The following is a 21,139-nucleotide window of genomic DNA, read 5'->3' on the forward strand; positions in this document are numbered from 1 at the left end:
GTTCTGAACCTGGGTTTTTTTTTCAGCTTCAGTAAAAAAGCATCAAAGAGAAAGAAATTACTTTATTTCCAAAGTCTCACTGCTGCTCCTGGTGTCTGCTTCTTTTGCGTTTCCTTGACTTCTGATACCTATATATTCCTTGGTTTCTGGCAGCCTACTTGGTTTGTGACCTGCAGTTCTTCTTTAGCCTCTAGTCCTTTACATCTGACCTGGCTTTTGACTCTGCCTTGTATCCGTGCTGCCTGGTCTCTGGCTCTTGGTTCTGTTTTACTCTCAACTTCTTGATGCTTGCTGGGTATGGCCAACTGCTAAGCCTGTTCTTACCAGCTTTGCCTTAGCTTTCTCTAACCTGGCTAGCCTCCTACCCTGTTTTTGCCCTGCTGTAGCCCATAGGTCCAGGATGTTCTTTTGGTCATCAAAGCTAGCTTTGATCGCCAAAGCTAAGCATAGTCATGTAGCCCTCTAGCCTGATCTGGGCTGGCTTCTCCAAGAAGGGCCTGATCCCCCTGGAGGTCTGGATTAGATGCATTGTAAGTAAGTAATGTCTGTTGGACAGAATGCCTCTTAGCCATCTGGCAAGGTGTTTGGTGTCACTCTTGGCCACTAAGTAGCCCACAGTTCCTTTAGTCCAGCTATACCCCCACAGTGGGGCTGCTGCCTTTGAGTTTTATTAAAAGTGAAGGGAATCTTCTCTGAGGTTACAGAATGAATCACCAGCTTGGTTGCTTACCCTCTTTGGCCTCCAAGTTTGTGAAGTGAATTGCCCATTCCCTTTGATTGGGTTAGCAGTCTGAGGGCCGAGCCTAGTCACTGTCTTCTCTCCATCCTACCAGACCACTGTCTGCCCTCCAGGGCCAAGGGCAGCATACTTGGTTGCTTGGACACGTCTTGCAGCCTGCAAATTGGACAGATGGAATCAATACTCACGAACCTGGAGAGGCCCAGGTAGCACACTTAGTGACAGTAGCTGCCTGGAGGGACAGCCTGCCATGGGAAGGGTTGTGATTGAATGGTGATTGGACACAGCAGCTGAGGATTAACCAAATTATGTCCCTTTGAGTTTAGATCGACAAACCTTTCTCACTTGGATTTCAAAACAAACCGCCTTGTGCAGAATATAGAAAGAAGTGCTGCCTTCTTAACCCAGGGCTGTACCAGCATGAGTCGGGGGGGCGTGGTCAAGGTATACATCCGTTGCTTACTTCAGCCCAGATTCATGTTATTATCACTAAGATTATGTGGACAAAGGGAAGAGAGCTCATATTTGTGGACTCCTTCTATGTACCATGCACTACTGAGTTTTACATACTTATAATCTGTGGGGGGGCATTATTATCTCCATTATTCTGGTAAGGGAATGGGCGTCAGAGGTATAGTAACTTGTCCAGGATCAAAGACAGTAAATGATAGAGCTTTGATTTGAACCCAGATCTCTCTCTGCTTGTTATAAAATATCATGCTGTCTTCCCAATTTAAGTGTCTCAGTTCACATTTCTCTTGACTTCCCCACAGCCCAACCACAGGGTAAGGGACATAGTAACAATAACCAACGTTTGTTGAATACTTATTATATTGACATATATACTTATTATATTGACATATATTTGATATATATACTTATTATATTGAATTGAATACTTATTGAATTCAAGTATATTGAATACTTATTATATTGACATTCTTTTTTTAAAATTTTTATAATAATTTTTTATGTTATGGTAGTCACCATACAGTATATCCTTAGTTTTTGATGTAATGTTCCATGATTCATTAGTTGTGTATAACACTCAGTGCACCATGCAATATGTGCCCTCCTTAATACCCATCACCGGCCTATCCCAGTCCCCCACTCCCCTCCCCTCTGAAGCCCTCAGTTTGTTTCCCAGAGTCCATAGTCTCTCATGGTTCATTCCTCCTTTTGTTTACCCCCCTTCATTCTTCCCTTCCTTCTCCTACCAATCTTCCTGCTATTTCTTATGTTCCATAAATGAGTAACCATATGATAATTGTCTTTCTTTGCTTGACTTATTTCACCTTAGCATAATCTCCTCCAGTCCCCGTCCATGTTGATGCAAATGTTGGGTAATCGTTCTTTCTGATGGCTGAGTAATATTCCATTGTATATATGGACCACATCGTCTTAATCCAGTCATCAGATGGTGTTCTGAGCACTTTACATGTATTAACACAGCCGTGTAAGCCAGATGCTCTTATTATCCATGATAATTATGAGATTGCAAAATGATGATGTTCTAATTTCATTCTTCCTTCTACATTTATTAGTTGTCATTCTACAGTAAGGAAGAGCTTTCCTTTCATCCCATTAACTTAACTATTTTCAGTATGGAATTATGGAATCTTTTTTTTACTCAATGGGTTATAATCCATTACTATCATTATTCATGTTGATTGTCCCAGATTTTAAAGCCAGTGTTCTTAACCTCTATACCATACTACCTCTCTAGCAGATATTTTTCCTCACTGCCTTCTGTGTTGGTTTGCCTATCTATAACTGCCTTTTTTTACCATCTTGGCTTTTCATCTTCTGGGAAACAGGAAGACCAATGCCAGTTTTATCCCAGTTATGTGTAAACTAAGAGCAAATCCGTCTCCAAGTGAGAACCTGACAGACTCTACTGTGAATTCAATATCTGAGTTTTAGACATGGATTTTAGCTGCTTAGAGATCCTTCTCATTTCTCCCTAGGGTTGTAATCGATACCCTGGATACACTGGGTAGATTACCTATGAAAGGTAATTCTTTAAGATCCTTTTAGGTAAGGTGAATAGATACCTGAGATTCAGCCTGACCATGTTAGATCACTTGTAGGAGAACCTCAGCTCCATGGGAGATGGATTCTGGTTCTTTAACTTACCTGAGAGGACTGTGTACATGGGAGTTATTAAAATTCATCCATCCAGTCAGCAAATAATTGAGCCAGGTTCTATGCCTATTGGAAGGTAATGAAATTCAAGCCAGTTGGTACAGGGAAAACCATCAACACTGCTGATTACAGATACTGAAAAACTAACAAGAGAAAAACTAAAATTATAGTTTGACTTTTTAATAGTTATGATAGTTACAGTAATTTTTTGAAATGCTTACCATTATGCCTTCAAAAGCATTAACATTTCTAAAGGCCAGTAAGCAAAAGATTCACATACTAAGAGAAAAATGGTCAAAGGACATTATGAAAATAGACAGTCAACTATTGTGATTCATGAAAAAAAACACAACTGACTACTAAACACATATATTTTTAAGTCCAGCCTCATTAGTAATCCAAGAAATGCAAGTGGAGATGGCAGTGTGATTCCATTTCTGCTTATCAGACTGACCCATGATAAAGAAACACCCTATTTTGGTGAAAGGAAGGCACAACAGTTACTCTCATCCTTCTTCCTTTGCTAGTTAAAAAAAAAATTGGTACAATCTTTCTGAAATTCAGTTCGATAATATTTATCAAAACCCTTAAAAAGGCTTACACTTTTGGGGAGCCCGGGTGGCTCAGTCGGTTAAGCGTCTGCCTATGGCTCAGATCATGATCTCGGTGTCCAGATCCCTGCTCAGCGAGGAGTCTGCTTCTCCTTCCCCTCTCCCCCTCCCTGCAGTTTGTTCTCTCTCTTTGAAATAAATTTTAAAAATCTTAAAAAACAAAAAAAAAAAGAGGCTTACACTTTTGACCTAGAACTTCATCTCCTAGGAATTTAGCCAAAGAAAATAATCAGACATGTGTTACTGAAATATTAAAAATAATCTAATGTCTTACAATAGGAGATTGGCTAAGTAAAGTATACTATAGTAGAACACTGTGCAGCCATTAAAAACAATGTGGTAAACAGATACTTAAAACATGGAAATGGGGCTCCTGGATGGCTCAGTCGGTTTAAGCATCCGACTCTTGGTTTTGGCTCAGGTCATGATTTCAGGGTCGTGAGATCCAGCCCTGCATTGCTCAGCGTGGAGTCTGCTTGAGACTTCTCTCACTTTCCCTCTCCCTCACCCTTTGCCCCTCTCCCCACTTGCATGTTTGTGTTCATGTGCTTGCTCTGTCTCATAAATAAAATCTTTATTAAAAAGTGGAAATGTGTATGTGTGTGTGTGTTTAGAGAGAATTTATGTATGATCTATTTTTGCAAATAAAAATATACATACATTGAAAAAACTGGAAGGATGTTATATATATAATATATATATAATATATATAAAACCATTTTCTTCTTTTTAATATTTATAGTTTCTGAATTTTTTATAGTGAGCAAAGCTTTTTTTTTCTAAGCTTTTTTTTTTTATAGTGAGCAAAGCTTTTTTTTTTCTAAGCTTTTTTTTTTCCTAAGCTTTTTTCCAAAGCTTTTTTCTCCTAAAGGAAAAAAGAAAGCATTAGCAGGAACATGTTGTTAATAGAAGGGAAGTGAACGTATATATGGAGCACTTCCTGGGTCAAGCACTCTGTGTTCGGTGGTTTTTAAATTTACCTAATTTAATCTCATAACAAGTCTGTACAGGCTCCTGCCTCTGGTTCTACTCCCTCCAGTCCATTCTCACACAGCCACTGGAGTGATTCTTCGAGTAGCAAAGGTTTGGAAGGAAATATACCAAACTATAAATAGTGGTTACTCTTGGAATCTAGATTGAGGAAATGGATGTAAGGGAAGACTTACATCTGTATATTTTGAAGTGGGGAGGAAAAGCATATGTTGTCACTTCCTCTTTAAGCCCTTCAGTAGCGTACCTCCTCTCCCACAGCTCTTCCCCTTACACTCTCAGCTCCAGTGCTACTTTCTTCAGGTGAAGCCCTGTGCTCTTTTGCCTCCAGGACTGTGAAAGCATTGAGAGCTCCCACTTCACCATCCAGGTCTCACTATGCAGCCTTCCAACTCTTAAGTTCCTTAAATACCACATCCTCTGGGAGGCCTTTCCTGATCCCCGTCCTTGGTTCCCCACTGTATGTGGTATTTCTTCTTTTTTTTTTTAAAGATGTATTTATTTACATGACAGAGCGCACACACAAGCAGGTGGAGCGGCAGGGAGAGGGAGAGGGAAAAGCAGGCTCTCCAATGAGCAGAGAGCCCAACACAGGGCTTGCGGGGCTCAATCCCAGGACCCTGGGATCATGACCTGAGCTGAAGGCAGACGCTTAACCAACTGAGCCACCTAGGCGCCCCAGTACTTCCTCCATCATAGCCTTTACCATGCATTGCTATAATTTCATGCTGAATTCTTGATATTCCCAGAAGAGCATAAGCTCCATGAGGGTGCAGACCCTAACACCTAGAACAGTGACTATAACACAGTAAGTGTTTGATAAGTAATTGTTGAATAAGTACTTTGTTTTTTGTAGTTGTGGAAACCTAGCCTTAGAGAGGTGTTCAATAACTTGACCAGAGTAGTCAGTTTCAGAGCTTTCCTTGTCTTTTACACTGGCAGAGTTTACGTTCTTTCCCCTGTACCACTCTCACACGAGCAGAAGCAGCTCCAATCCCAAACGTGCTTCAGAATCTGAGTCTCTACTTCCTAGGCCTTTCCAGCTTTTGACACTTGTGTCTTTCTGATTTCTTCCAGTATGGTGCAGATCCTGCTTGCTGCTGGTGCTGACCCAAACCTTGGGGATGATTTCAGCAGTGTTTATAAGACTGCCAAGGAGCAGGGGATCCATTCTTTGGAAGGTAAGCACAGACTCCCCTGATGTTCTGAGCACTCTCCTCCCTTTGGCTTCCAGGCAGCCTTGCTCTGTGCTCTGTGCTCCCTTTGGCTTCCAGGCAGCCTTGCTCTGTGCCAGCTCTACCAGCAACTCAGAGTGAGAGCCTTCAAGTCCCTCATCCTCTGGGAACTCATGGATAACCCAGAAAACTTGGAACAGATGCCCTTCACAGTCCCTTCTGGCTATATCATTTATGTCCCTTCAGAAGTCTTGGGGAATAAGCTAGAGGCCTGACTTCATGACCAGAGCAGGGAGTGGGGGATGTCTTTCACCTGATGTTCTCCTGAAAGCACCTCAGTCCGTAGAGCCTCAGGTGAGTGGATAATGGAGCAGGTTTCCATAAAATAATTAAGGCAACTGCATGGAATGTGGCTTTGTTCCTCTTCTACTTTCTGCAGACTTACCCTATCCCATCCCTGTCTCAGAACTAGAAAGCAGCCTCACTGGTTTCCTCTGCCTCAGAAGTCCCTCATTACCACTCTGAATACTGCTTTCCCCCGCTTCCTTATGCAAAATGTAGTCCTGTCTCTGGGACTGGCCCCTCAATTTACCATTAAGACCCAGGACAAATAGTGGACCTTCTCTGTGCCTTGATGTCTATACTTATAAAATGGGGTGGTCATCAGTGCCTCCTGAGGGTGTTAATGTGGGTTGTTTGGACTTCAGAAGAAAGAGGCGGTGTGCACCTGTATCAGGGTTCAGTCACATGTCTGTTGGAGGGTACTCAGGCCAGTCAGTCTTTGTTACTTCTGGTGAGTGCTTCTTCAAAACTGAGGTGTAGAAGAGGATAGGTTGCTTTGGCTACAAACAGCAATGAATATTTACTTTACTTTTGAGTTTTTGCTTGTTTGTACTGGCCCCCCTGTCTGTGTCACTCATGGAGGTTGAGATACCCCTGTTTCCAGCAATAGCACAGCTGAGAAGTACTGCTGTAGGGTTAGCAGTGATGCCAGAGGGACAGACAGCCATGCCGACTGCCTGAGGGTCAGAACATTGACTGAAGGGATGTTCAGTGAGGCGAGCAGTGCGCTTGGTCCTCAGAGCCTTCACTGAGGCTGCCAGACTGACATAGCTGTGGTAGTCCAGAGCAGAGGTGTCGTTGCTGCCCCAGCGAGGTTTCTCAGATCAGCAGCATGAGAGCAATGTCAAGAGCGTCAGAACATTGCTGCCAAGGGAAGTGTGGAGTTGTCCCCCCCACCCGCCTCTGTACCTCTGTAAACCTGCTCCTGTCAAGCTTCACTTCTGTGGCTGGATCCTCCACGAAGTCATTCCTGTCCTTGGCAATAATTGCAGCCTGCCCTCCGCTGCTCTTTTGAATGTTCTCTAAATCTTGGCCTTTTATATGGTTATTTGAACTCTCATCTGCCCATATGTCTTTCCTTTCCTCCTCTGCTGACAGTTCCATGTGCAGGCCATGACTTATGCCTCCTTGGATTCCCCACTGAGCTGGAGGAATTATGTTCACTTTATGTTTCAGAGGAGAATTTCACGAGTACCAAACTTGCCCTATATTTGCAGCCTGTTATGTGGTGACTCATCTTGTGGGCTGTCCTCTCCTCACTCAGACACAGCATTGCTGTCCTCAGCTGGGTCGTCTGTACAGGTGCTCTCACCGAAAACGAAGAGGAGCATTTGCTGAGGGGGCAGAGCCAGGTGGAAGGGAAGGGATTGAGTGCCTTATCATCTGCTCTCAGGATCCCAGCAGGGCTCAGTCATTATTTTTGATTTCACAGAATCCCAAAGCTGTGAAGCCATGTAGGCCAACCTTTGCTGTCACACCAGTCCCCACCCCCTGCATTTAAATTTCTATCTTTGTTCTCTCCAGATTGATGCTTATATTCAACATTCTAGATCAGTAGTCAGCAAACTTTTCTGGAAAAAGCTACATAGTGGCTTTTAAGCTTCGTGGGCCAGTTGGTCTGAGTTTCAAGTACTCATCTTGGCCACTATAGTGCAGAAGCAGCCTCAGACAACACACAAACAAATGGGTGTGGATATGAACCAGTAAAACTTTATTTACAAAAATAGGCAGCAGGCTGGATTTGGCCCGTAGGCTGTATTTGCTGACCCTGTTGTAGGTATTTTCTTTTTTCTTTCTTCCTTCTTTCCTTCCTTTCTTTTCTTTTCTTTTCTTTCTGTCAGTATTCCTCTGAACTTGTTTTTAACTCTTAAACTAGCCAGACCTACATTCTAGGTAGGTAGGTAGGTAGACAACAAAAATATTGGAAAGGCTATTATATTCTTTATGAAATAAGATGAAAATATTAAATATCTCTTCTTATTTTGTATGATCTACAAATTTAGTGAATAGGCTTTCTGTGGATTCATATATTTACTGGTGACATTCCTACCTAAATTTAGATTTCTTGCTAAAATAAAAATGTATTTAGCATCTGTTGTATATTTTTACCCAAGAACCCTTTCCCCAAAAGATACTAAGTTCTTCTGGCATGGTCTTATCTTGTCCTCAGGGAGCCCATACTGATACCCATTAATTAACTAAGTGTTTAAGAACCTTTAAAAAAAAAGTACATTCTAGAATTTTGTCAGAATCATTGATGAACTCACTCTTCTGTACCTCGTAGGATGTTCTTGTCTCTGCATCTTTTTGTTGTTGTTGTTATTGTGGTTTTGGTTTTTTTGTTTGTTTATTAAATTCCAGACTGCACTGCCTGCCACAGTGTCCTGCGGCTTATCTAATTTTCCCTGGTGTATCAGTTTGGATGTGCTCTGCCCTCCAACTTCATGTGTTCTAGGCCTTGAAAAGTGACGGTCCTCTAGAATCATCCCAGGGCTCTCCTCCGTCCTTACCAAGCCTATAGCTCCTTCTTAACAAGATTTTTTCTTTCTTTCTTTTTTTTTTTTTTCTTATTTAAAGATACCTTGTTCTTTCATCCATTCAACCAGTAACCATTGCTTACTGTATCTAGTTCTGGGTCATTCTCATTGGTGAAGTAGACAAGAACGAAAGAATCTTGTGGTTCTCTTTCCGTTGGATTGGATAGACTTTTTCACAGGAGGTTACCTGATTTACAGGATATGTGAGGAGGGTAGAAAAGAACAAGAGGCTAGCCCTTTGCCCAGAGTGTGTCTAGGCAAATTCAAAGGAAAGTCATGGGCTCAGTTGGACAGTTCTTCACTATTGAAGCAGAGTCCGTGCTGGGTCCATCAAATTTACTAAATTTCTGGTAGATATTTCTGTGGACCTTGTACTGTGCTCAGTACCAAAAGGAGGTGGTAAGTTGTCATTTGTGACCTTTGCAGGACCTCCCTAAACCCCAGTAATATATCCCTTTTCTACCTTATCAGTATTGTGAACATTTAGAGATAAAGTGTAGGATGTGTGAATTGTAAAGTGCTCTACAGTTGTAATTGCTTATTAGTTTTATTTCTTTATAATCCAGCATGTATTCACTGAGTGTCAGGCACTCTGCCAGATGCTGAGAATGTAGAAATGAATATACATGGTCTAGCCCCTCAGCAGTGTTCCCAGTCAAGTGAGAAGACAGACCTATGAATAAGGCACCACAGTACGGAGTGATAATGCAAAGGTAGGTGTACAAAGAATGGAGATAGCACTGACGGCAGGCTGCTGTCTGGGAAGTGTCATAGTGTAAGTGACTTTGAATTGGGTCTTAAGGATGAGTGGGAGATTGCCAGGCAGACTAAGAGGGATAGACCTTCCAGGGCAGAAGGAACAACACATGCAGAGACATGGGGTGGGTAGATGACAGCAAGTGGACTCATCTACCATAGTGCTGAGGAGAGTAGCAAGAAGTGAGACCAGAGAGCGAAGCAGGGTCCGCATGAGGAGGACATTGTAAGACAGTTCTAGGGTGCTCACACTGTTTTCTGAAGGTCATTAAAGGATTTTAAGCAAGGGGATGCTTGGTTTACATTTGCATTTTAGATGGATCATTCTACAGGGTGAGGGATGAAGTTGGAGGGGAGAAATTAGCAGTGGCTCTTGACCTTTAGGGGACGAGGGCCCCCTTTGAGAATTGGGTGGGAAGCTCTGCCCCGCTCCCCCAAAATGCCTTATAATTTCTAGGGATTCCTAAAAGTGATCTTTGGGAATGGAGAAAGTAGATGTTAAAAAAAATATTAGGTTGAGTTCTAAGCAGACTGTGGGAGTTGATGGAAAAGGAGGCATCCATGGTGACATCCTGATTTCTGATTTGGGTGAACAGTTGGATGTGTGGGTCTGGAGTTCAAAGGAGAAGTCTGGCAGAAGATAGGGATTTAGGAGTCACCAGTGTTTGCTTGGTAGTGACTACAGTGGGTGTGACTGAAATTGTCTAAGGAAAAGAGTGAAGGTAAGAGGTAAGGGGACAAGCTCCTCACTCAGGGTACAGCATCTAAGGTTTGAGGAGGAAAGAGGATCCAAACAAGGGTACCAAAGGTATCAGAGAAGTTGCCTTGTTTTCTCTCAGAGAGGTTCTGTCTGTTCTACCTGCTCAGAACAGGCACGGTCTAGAAAGGAAAGAAACTTCTGTGACCTCCTTTCTGAGACTTTGTCATCAGTTGTCCTGTTCCTAGCAAAACCCTTCTGTTTTACCTATGGCCATTGCTCCTTAGCAAGGAGCCTGCTCAGCTGGGCACATCACAGTATTCCCCACCCTTGTCAGGGCTGGTGTTTCTGGGTAGAGGACGGGTCTGCTGGTGCAAGTGATGCAGGAGTGCCTGCCATAGAACCGTGTTGGCCTGACTGTTCTGTCCATTCTCTTCAGCCCTCAAGAGTGGCATCTTCAGAGATATAATAGTGTCCTGGAGAAAGGTCAGGTTTCAGTGGTAGGCAGTTATCTAAGCTCTATTTGTCTAAGTTCTGTAACTTACTAGTTGTGTGATCTTGAGCAAGTGACTTAAGATTCTAGAATTTCCGTTTTCTCCTCTGTACCATAGGGATAACAATACCCATCTCACGGGGTTGTTAGGATGACTAGAGATAAGTAAAGCATAGTGTGATGAAGAACTCTACTGAAGTGGGTTTTGACTCTGTGTAAAGCTGCCTTGGAGGTACTGAGCAACTCATCACTCAAGGGGCATTGACAGAGGCTGGATGTCTGCCCATCAGGGATTCCATACAGGGGATTCTTGTCCTGTGTCATTGGATAATATGGTTTCCAAGGCCCCCGTCAGCCATGTGATTTCTAAGGTCTAGAAGCTCTAGGCTCACCATCAGAGCAAGTGAGGTACTTGTAAGTGGGATCTGAGCTGAGCTTTGGAGGGCAGAAAGAAAGTGAGAAAAGAAAAGCTATTCTAAGCAGGGGACACAGCTTGAGCAAAGGCACATAGAGGGGACACATGTGGAGAGGGGAGCGTGGAGATCACTGCTGCTTCTCTACCAGCTCACTCCTGATCTTGACCACATTCCATTCAGTGCCTTGATCCCCATCCAAGCCCACTCCAGCAGAGTTCCACTTGTGGCTGGCGGCTGGGTGGTGGGTCCCAATCCTCAGGTGGAGGAGACAGTAAATTAATGGTAACAGTAAACAAGTCGCTCAGCCAGGGATGCTGCAGGCTGCTTGTAAGTAACTGATATAAACATTGGGTGTCTGGGGCTGTCAGAAGTGCAAGCGAGCACTCTGAGTGCCTCTCATATACACAATTAAAACAATAAAACACGGCAGAAACATGGTCAGAACAGGATATAAATCAGCTTCTCTTCTCAGCTCCAAGTGGTGGCTGAATAAAGATGAGTTGTGTAGGACCCTTCTGGGGCTAGAGGGCCTGACTTGCCAGGCTCTACCTCCCAAGGCCAACCCCAACAGTCTGGGTGGTCCCCTTCCCACAGCTCCAGGGGCTGCAGGTCCTGGCCTGCTCCAGCTGACCTCCCCATCTCTGTGTCTTCAGATGGGGGACAGGACGGTGCAAGCTGGCGCATCACAAACCAGTGGACAAGTGCCCTGGAGTTCAGGAGATGGCTAGGAGTTCCCACTGGCGGTAATGGAACTACTCTCTATAATATTTCTCCCCTTCCCCAGGACATGCCAGGGAGTGGTCTCATCCTGGCTCATCTATTCAGTATAAATTAACCACCCAGCACCTACCATGTGCCAGCCCTACCTAGAGACAGCAGAGAGAATGTGTGCCCTTGGAGAGCATAAATTCAGATGGAAGTAATTATGCTCCCAAGGATATAAGAATCACCTAGAGGGCTTATTAAAACATGGATTCCTGGGCCCCACCCCCAGAGATTCTGATTCAGTGGCTCTGGAGTGGGAACTGAGATTTTGCATTTCTCACAGCTCTCCAGTCTTTGAGTAGCATGATCTAGACTACAGATGTTAGTTCTGGCCTTGGGCTTGAACTGGTTTTAAAAACTCACCTGGGCCTTCTCCCTGGAAGAGACCTTATTTTGCCACTTTAAGCTTCACTCCTAGCAAGGCTGTGTGCTTATGCCATAGTTTTACTGGTAGTACAGAACACGTAATAGCTATGACACCTGCAGCAATTTTCCGCACCTCTCAGAGGCTCCGTCTCCTTGTTTATAAAATGAAGGTTATCAGTTTGTTTCCCGGAGCTAATGGAACATAATTAATAAATAAATAAATAAATAAAATTTAAAAAAGTAAAGGTTATCAGAAGAGTTAGAGACAGCATATTTGTCCCTAACCTAAAACCTAGAATGTAAAAGGAATTCCACTAATGTAAATTTCTGTTTTTCTGTCATCATCATCATTATCCTCCTCATACCCTTGTGGAACTTTATTCAGACTCTTTGACATGGCCTTCCAAATGCTTTTCAGTGGTAGCAAACTGTTGCCTGTAGAGAGCCAAACATTATTTAGAGTCTAAGGAGTGGCGTAGCCATCACCAAACTGTGACTCTGGGCATTTCTCTTTATTTCTCTGAGACTTGATTTTCTCACCTGTAGGGTAGAATATTTCCTACACCATTGGCTTATTATAAAGATCAAATTGAAGTACTTATGAAAGCACTTGAGAAAATACAAGGCATCATGCAAATGTGTAAGGTACCAGCAAGAAAAGTAATAATAATAATAATAAAGATTGAAGACTTGACCAAGACAGTATTTGACAAGTGTTCAGTCAGAGCTACAGAAAACAAGGACTACCAGAGCTCAGAAGAGAATCTTTGGTTGAAGCAGTCAAGGAAATAAAATGGTATCTGAGCTCCAAAGTATAAGAAAGTTTTATGGAGGGCCTATAGGTGGGTGCAATTGGGTGTGAAGGGGTGTGTTATATCCCAAACACTGGGAAACAGAAAAATGTGTGTCAGGCTGTTAAGTGAACTTGCTTAGTGGAAGCATCCACACAGAAGGTTTATTTTGAAGAGTAATGAACAGTAAAGATGCAGTGTTAGTGTACTAGGGCCGGATCAAGATGCTTGGACTTTGTCCTTTAGTCAGAGAGGGGCTCTGAAGATTCTAGAGGATAGGGCACCAGAGGCGCAGATCCCTTCCAGGGCAGAGAAGCAGGGGAGGTAATAGGATGGTGATAAGACCACTGCAGCCGCAGATAACATGCACTGATACGGTGTGCCACAGCCACGCTGTGATGCAGGCACTAAAGGAAACTGAGGCAGGGAGATGCAGCCAAATGCCAGCAGAACTGTCTCCTGCTCTTACACAGAACCCAACAACCATAGCAGCCTGTGTGTGCCCCACACTTAGCCCAGAACCTCTGCTTGTCCAGGGTCTTGGAAGGCTTGGGAATCTGCCAGGCCAAAAGCTGTTGGGGCAAGTTATTATTTTTAATAATGTCCCTGCCTCTTCCTCATCATTGTCACGGCCTTGTCGCACCTCCAGGGCCAGTGGTTCTACATCTCATTTCTCAGTAGGGCTAGCCGCTATAGTCACCAGGATAGACAGTGCACTGTCAATCCATCACGCCTGTTAACCAACTTCAAGGTGAAGTGTATCAGCCAGTTAGGTTAATTGTTTCCCTCCTTTTAGCCCTCTAAACATATATATGTATTTATGTATGTTTGACGACGAGAGGGAGATAGACTGGTTGACATGTTTTATTAAAAAGAATAAATTTGATACATTTATAAAAATAAGGAAAAGTGGGATGGGGTGGTAAAGAAGTAGTCCTGTGATTTTTAACTGATTTACATATTTTGTGTATAAATATTTTTTCATCAAAAGTTCCAAATCAGGGATGGGTCCCACACACCACACAAAATATATTAGAGACATTTATATGGATAGCAGGAAGGGAGACAGAGGGCTGAAATTTTCCAGGCACCCAGTGATTGATGGGGGCTGAGGCTCCCCCTGACGCTTTATTGAGTTTCCGATGATTATCTCTCGCTGAGACATTTTTTACAGATGACGGTCGAGCTGTCACAATGGACCATGGGGGAAAAAAAAACAACAATAATAACACTTTAATCTTTTTACTGCACTGCTCCCTAGTATCTCAGATTCATCTTCCCTGACGCACGCAGTTCATTATTCTGCCCCTCCCTGGATGGGAAATAAAGGAAAATAAATATATATGTAGACACACTTACCCACATACATGCACACACGGACGGGATATAAAAGAGACCACCTCAGAACCAGAGAGAGACAGAATTTATTGTTCTTTTTGCAAGTGTTGAGGTTTATTAGTAGAGATGCTGGGTTGGCTTGGAATTGGCTATTAATTACAGCATTTTGTATTTGTTTTTTATTGCGAGTTTTTAACATTTTGAAGAAAAGGCAGAGGAGAGGCAAGCAGGTGTAGAGATGGGGAGCACAGAGGGACTGAGTTTGGCCAACCAAGTAGCATAACTGGCTGAAAGGCAGAGGGCGGCTCCTCCTCTCGTTGCCAGCCCTACCTGGAGGATCTGAAGGATGGGATGCTTTGGTTGGGATGGGGGCAAAGCGGGGGCAGTAGGGAGAAGTTAAGCTCAGAGTAATGATAGGCCACCTCAGAGGGACTCTAAGTAGCTGTGACATGTTACTGCTGTGAGAGTTAGAAGAGATGGAAGGAAAGGGAGGGTCAAACAGAGTGTTGATGGGCCTACAGACAGCAGAGTAACACATTCTTAAGAGTTTGTCCCAGTCTTTGAATTTGATGGTGTGAAGGTGACACGTGGGCTGTGGAAAGCTCCACCTGGGTCTGTGGTCAATGAAGGGGTCCTGGGGGCACCTGGCTGGCTCAGTCAGTGGAGCATGCAACTCTTGATCTCAGGGTTGTAAGTTCGAGCCCCACTTTGGGTGTAGAGATTACCTAAAATAAAATATTTTTTAAAAAGGTGGGAGAGGAGGGAGGGCCCTGGGCCAGAGAGGATGCCACACAGTCTAGCATTACAGGCAGGGTCAACAGCCTTTCTTTTTTTTTTTTTTTAAAGATTTTATTTATTTATTCGACAGAGATAGAGACAGCCAGCGAGAGAGGGAACAAGCAGGGGGAGTGGGAGAGGAAGAGGCAGGCTCCCAGCGGAGGAGCCTGATGTTGGGGCTCGATCCCAGGACTCTGGGATCACGCCCTGAGCCGAAGGCAGACGCTTAATGACTGAGCCACCCAGGCGCCCCCACTTAACATGTTTTCAGGGTTCATTCATGTTGTAACATGTATTAGTGCTTCATTCCTTTTTCATAGCTGAATAATAGTTCATTAAGGAATGTACCAAATTTCATTTCTCCATTCATCAATTGAGGGATATTTGAGTTGTTTCTGCGTTTGGCTATTATGAATAATACTGCTGTGAATGCTTGTGTACACGTTTTTGTGTGAATATAATGATTTCAGTTTTCTTGACTTTATACCTAACAGTAGAATTGCTTGAGTCACAGGATAACTCTCTGTTAACCTTTGAGGAGCTGCTAGGCTGTTTTCCAAAGACACTGCACCATTTTACGTTCCCACCAGCTGTGTATAAGGGTCCGGTTTTTCTGCATCCTCACCAGCTCTTGTTACTGCCTGTCTTCTTTGGCCATCCTGGTGGATATGAAGTTGCTTCTTGTTGTGGTTTAGATTTGCGTTTTCCTGATGGCTAATGATGTTGACCATCTTTTCATGTGCCTTTTGGCCATATGTACATCTATCCACTCAGATCCCTGGTCTATTTTTTAATTGGGTTTGCCATTGAGTCTTGCACGGTAGGTGAAGATATCTATTTTGCAGATGAGGAAACAGATTCTCAGACATGTTAAGTATTTTGATCCAAGTCGCACAGTGACTTTTGCTCCCTAGTCTCACTGACTCCGATCTCTGTTCTTTCTAATGCACAGTGCTGCCTCCTGAGGATTCATAGTAGGATCACCGGAGTCGTCTTATGGGAAGGGAGGAGTTGAAAGTCTGTTTGGAGACATTAACTAGGACTAGGTAGGAAAAGCCTCTGAAAGTCAAAGAGAGGAATATGGATATATTTTACAGCTCCGGGACTGGAAAAATGGCTGTTTCCTAGGGGCTGGCCATTTCCTGTGCCCCCGACTATTACCGCATCATCTTTGATTTTCACAGCAACCCAGTTCATAGATATTAATGTTTCCATTTTACCAGTGATGAATTTGAGGCCTGGAGGGGTGAAGTAATTTTCCAGAGTCGTCAGGATTAGGATTTGGTTCTCTCCAACTCAAAATTCTGAACTCTTTCCTGACAGAGATATTTTATAAAAGATAGATTTTTTTCAGTGCTATTTGCAGCATTTACAAGCTCTTGAGTTCATGGCCCAGCCCGTGGAAAGTACTTAATTAATGGTTGGTAGGTGAATGAGGAGATAGACAAGAGTGTATGGTGTAGAAGGACCCTAATTCCAACTGGGATTCTGGGGGGCAGAAGGATGCATAAATGAGATATTGGAGGTCTCATCCCAAGGCTTAGTGTCCTGGGGGCTTTGCTCTAAGTTTCTAAACATGAGGCTTGGGAAGAATGTTCTGATGCCCAGACATCCTGAGCTTCCTGGGAGCAGGACGTGGCAGGTGGAGGTAGGATGGGTTTGACTAGCCTTGCATCTTTCTTGAGTTCATCACAAGAACGTTAGAGTGGGAAGGACGCTTAGAGACCATCTAGTTTGGTGCTTCTTTGGTACATTCCTGGGCCCTGCCTACTGAACATTGCTGAGATGGGGGCCCAAAAATCAACAATTTTTACAAGTTACCCAGGTGATTTTGTTCCCACTAAAGTTTAAGAACCATTCATGTAGAAAAACTCTTCAACTTGAAAAATAGGTAGTCTGGGGCACAGAGGGATTGAAATGCATAGTGAATGAGTCATTTTTGAATCCAGTTCTCTCATCTCCTGATCTTTTGTTTTTGCTCTTTGCCATGTTGCTTAATTCCTTAACAAAAAACCATTGTGTGCCCATAGCTTTCAGGATAGAAGCCAAACCCCTGTCAGAGTCAGTCCTCTGCCTCCCTGGGCGACCTCCTCTCTGCCCACAGCATCCTAGGCTCACTGAGAGACTCAGTTTCTTGAATGGAAAGGTAGTGGACAGTCTTCACCCCCTGGCCTTTGCAGACATCACTTTCTTTCCTTAGAATGCCCTTCTTCCCCTCTCCACCTGGCAAGATCCCCCTCATCCTCAAGGCAGTTCTTCTGGGTGATTCCTGTCAAAGTCACATGATGTGTGTCCCATCTTTGGTGCCATCAGACTGTGTGCATGTGTGACTCTCATCACACTTACTGTTCTGAGCTGCTTCAGTGCTGGTGTGTTCATGAGCAGGCAGGTGGGTAAAGGTTCTCATGTGGGGCGCCTGGGTGGCTTAATCGTTAAGCATCTGCCTTCGGCTCAGGGCGTGATCTCGGTGTTCTGGGATCGAGCCCCACATTGGGCTCCTCCACTGGGAGCCTGCCTCTTCCTCTCCCACTCCCTGTGCTTGTATTCCCTCTCTCACTGGCTGTCTCTCTCTATCAAATAAATAAATAAATAAAATCTTTAAAAAAATTAAAAAAAAAGGTTCTCATGCGTTCATCGCTGAAGCTGCAGAAAATATGGACGTGATGCTCTATGAAATACATACAGAAAATGTTATGAACTAGTTACTGTCATCCATGAGGAGCCTAGGACCTAATTGGGGAGTCAGAGGAAAATTTTATTTTATTTTATTTTTTTTAAAGATTTTTTATTTATTTATTCGACAGAGATAGAAACAGCCAGCGAGAGAGGGAACACAAGCAGGGAAAGTGGGAGAGGAAGAAGCAGGCTCATAGTAGAGGAGCCTGATGTGGGGCTCGGTCCCATAACACCGGCATCACGCCCTGAGCCGAAGGCAGACGCTTAACCGCTGTGCCACCCAGGCGCCCCCAGAGGGAAATTTTACTGCAAGAAAATATTACAAGAGATGTTGTTGGACAATAAAGATTTACCTGGTAAATGGGTACACATAATCAACACAACAGTCATCCAGGACAGAGCTGGGGGGAAAGGACTTCCTGGAAGAGGAGGCTTGGACGAGGCTGTAAAGAACAGGTAGGATTTGGAGAGGAAAGAGGGTTTTCCAGGCTGTGGAAGGAAATGAAGGGCCTTGGTCTCCTGGTGACCCTTCACAAGGAGTCTCCCTCTTGCCCTGTCCTCTGCCTAAAGACAAACACAGGAAGCAGAGCTGACAGCGCCCACAGAGGCTGAGGGGGCAGCCTGTCCATGCTGGCAGTAGGGTGGCTGTCTTAGGTTATAGTGAGGATTTAAAGAGGTAGTAGATACAGCATATCTTGAGGGGGAGGAAGCAAAGAGCCCAGAGGCTTCTTCCCAAGACTCTTGATAAAAATTTAACCCAGATCCTGAGCTTCAAGCTAGATTGGCCAACCCTGGTTTATGTGAGGCTTGAGCCTGTGGGCACTGACAGAAGCTGGGCATGGAAAAGTATAGAGGAGAGAGCCAGGCAGGCTCCAGATCTGGTTCCGGTCCACCACCGATTAGCAGTTCAGGTTGGGCAGGCAACCCAGCCTCTTTACCTCTGTCTGTTGATTAGCAAGAATGGTATCTGTCCTAAGTTGTCATAGGGTGAGGAAACAATTGCATTAAAGTGCTCTCTAAACCATAAAATGCTGCACAAATGTAAGGGGTTATTCTCACACTTGTCAGAGTAGTCGTAGAGATTCTCTCTCACAGAGACATACTCACATCTTTAAAGGCAGAGACACTGCTAGACCCTCCGTGACATCAAATGGCACAAGTTCCTGGGAGTGGCACTCGTAACTAGGGTTGTCTTTCCTCTGTACAAGGCAGCAGTAATAAAGCTTTTGTTATCCAGAGACCACCCATCTTGCCTCATATACCTTTATTCAAAGTCTCTCCCAGTATGCTTTGCAAATGAGGACAAGTGCCATGTCTGATTCATGTCTGTGTCCACAGTGCTTAACCCGAGAGAGAGAGTGGCATTAGTAAATGTTTGTGGTGATGTTTTAAAAAAACCTATTAGGGGCACCAGGGTGGCTCGGTCGGTTAAGTATCTGCCTTTGGCTCAGGTCATGATCACCGGGTCCCCGGATCAAGCCCTGCATTGGGCCCCTGCTCAGCGGGGAGCCTGCTTCTCCCTCTGCCTGCCTCACCCCCCGCTTGTATTCTCTCTCTCTCTGTGTCAAATAAATAAATAAAATCTTAAAAAAAAACCTATTATCAAAAAAATAAACCTATTATCAGATTTGCTTCTCATAATATTTAAATACTTCATATTTCTCAAATTATTTCTTATCATACCCATTTTACAGGTAGAAGAACTTAGTAAGTGGCAAAGCTTAGATACAGGACTGTAAGACCCCCTTTACCTTAAATCACTGTTTCTCATTGTGGGAGGCAGTCGCCTTTTTTTGCAGTTTCAGTGGTGCTGGAAAGTGGCCAGGGCTGCATGACGGGCTTCAGGGACTACTGTCACCTCTGCTGACTCCTTGGCACTGCTGAGTCCAGGGAATCCTGCAGAGAGCACATCGGGCACATGCTTGTGACAGCATCCAGGCATAGACTTCGCAACATCAAAAAGCAGAGGTGGGAGCAGAAGGATGACAGTGCGATGCGTTGTCATTCTCCCTGTGGTCAGAGGGACAAAGAGACATGAATGTCTGGCTTAGAGGAGAAGCAGGAGCCCGAACTCATGCTGGAGACAGGCTGTGCTGGAGACAGGCTGGTAAATGACTTCGTTGGGAAAGGGTCAGTTCACTGGCCAAGGATCAGCTGTAAACACTGGGCCTTAAAAGACCATCTTGGTGGGCAGCTGGTGAGCCAGTCTTGGATGAGTCACTTTAGCTTCGGAAGATTTAATTAATTTTCTTCAGTGAGAGTGGGTAAATATGTGACAGCGCGTGCTACACCTCTCCCCACACCTCCTTCCTGCCTTTAGCTACTTTTTTTGGATAGAGAATAGTATGACCTCGAATGATCTGGGGGCTCCAGCAAGATCTTCTGGGACAGGATTCTCTAACTGGGTGATGTGAGGAAAAGAGCTTACTGCTAAGAGCACAGAATGGGCCTAGCTGACCTGGACTGGGTCCTAGCTCCCACACTAACTGATTATAGCACCCTTCTCAACTTCAGTTTTCTCATTTATAACATGACAATAACTTCTACATCACAGGGTTATTCTAAAATAAATAAGGAAAGGAAAATGCTCTTTTACAGGTGATTGTAATGCACTACTCAGTCCCAAAGAGCGTTCTGGGTAACAGTGGTACTGTAGGATTTTAACAAGAACCAGGTAGAAAGAGGCTGTCAAACAGGAAACTGCTGACTAACACCAAATTAAACAGCTGGTTCTTACTCAGCACTCTACCTTTCAGAAGGGAAAAGTGTATGCAGGATTCCAAATGGAACCACTTTTCACAGAGAGAATGCACTTTTGGAAGCGTAAGACCAGACATGAAGGATAATAGCTGACATTTACTGAGAGGTACTGTATTCCAGGCACTGTTCCAAGCCCCTTTACTCATAGTGTCTTGTTTAATCCTTACAACATCCCATGAGAGGCTACTGTTATCTCCATTTACCGATAAAGAAATTTGGCACAGATAGGTTAGGTAATTTACCCAAGATTACACAGTCAGTAAATTCAGAACTGGGATCCAAACACCAGGGTCTGGCTCCTGAGCTCACTTATTTAACAGCCACACTCTAAAACAAGGTAATACTAGGACCTTATTTATGTATTATATATTCATTAGCTAATTAAACAAGTATTTGTAAAGCCCATACTTTTGTCCAGACACCATACTGAGCACTGTGGATACCACTCTAAAGACAGTCACACTTCCCGTCCTCAGCATTTGGTCTAGTAGGGAATATAGTCAAGTAAACAGTAAATACTGTAATTGGGAGATGCCTGAGGTGCTAGGGGAGCTCTTGGGAGGAGTGACTGCCTCAAACTTAGGAAGAATCACTGCAAGAAGTGATTTCTAATCAGAGCCTAGAATGAATTGAGTTAGTCAACGGAAGGCATGGGAGAGGGGAAGACATTCCAGGCAGTGGAATAGTATTTGCAAAACCTCAGAGGCAAGAAAGCACATTAGGAAGGGGATAGTGGGAGATGAGACCTCAGAAGTGAGCAGGAAC

The 21,139-nt window shown here is 43.9% G+C and overlaps 1 protein-coding gene across 4 annotated transcripts in view; it reads left to right on the forward strand.

Annotated features, from left to right (window-relative positions):
- CLPB (caseinolytic mitochondrial matrix peptidase chaperone subunit B) overlaps nt 1–21,139 on the forward strand; it is a 141,652-nt gene that overhangs the window by 44,105 nt on the left and 76,408 nt on the right. For 2 of the 4 annotated variants that reach the window (XM_019807892.2, XM_034666401.1), the window contains 2 exons: nt 5,563–5,666; nt 11,555–11,644. In XM_019807892.2, coding sequence (XP_019663451.1) covers nt 5,563–5,666; nt 11,555–11,644 — 194 coding nt within the window. The remainder of the gene's footprint in view (nt 1–5,562; nt 5,667–11,554; nt 11,645–21,139) is intronic. The other 2 variants (XM_002927141.4, XM_034666402.1) reach the window with 1 other exon arrangement.

The sequence above is a fragment of the Ailuropoda melanoleuca genome, chromosome 8 (genome assembly GCF_002007445.2).
Source record: "Ailuropoda melanoleuca isolate Jingjing chromosome 8, ASM200744v2, whole genome shotgun sequence".
In the NCBI taxonomy this organism is placed as follows: domain Eukaryota; kingdom Metazoa; phylum Chordata; class Mammalia; order Carnivora; family Ursidae; genus Ailuropoda; species Ailuropoda melanoleuca.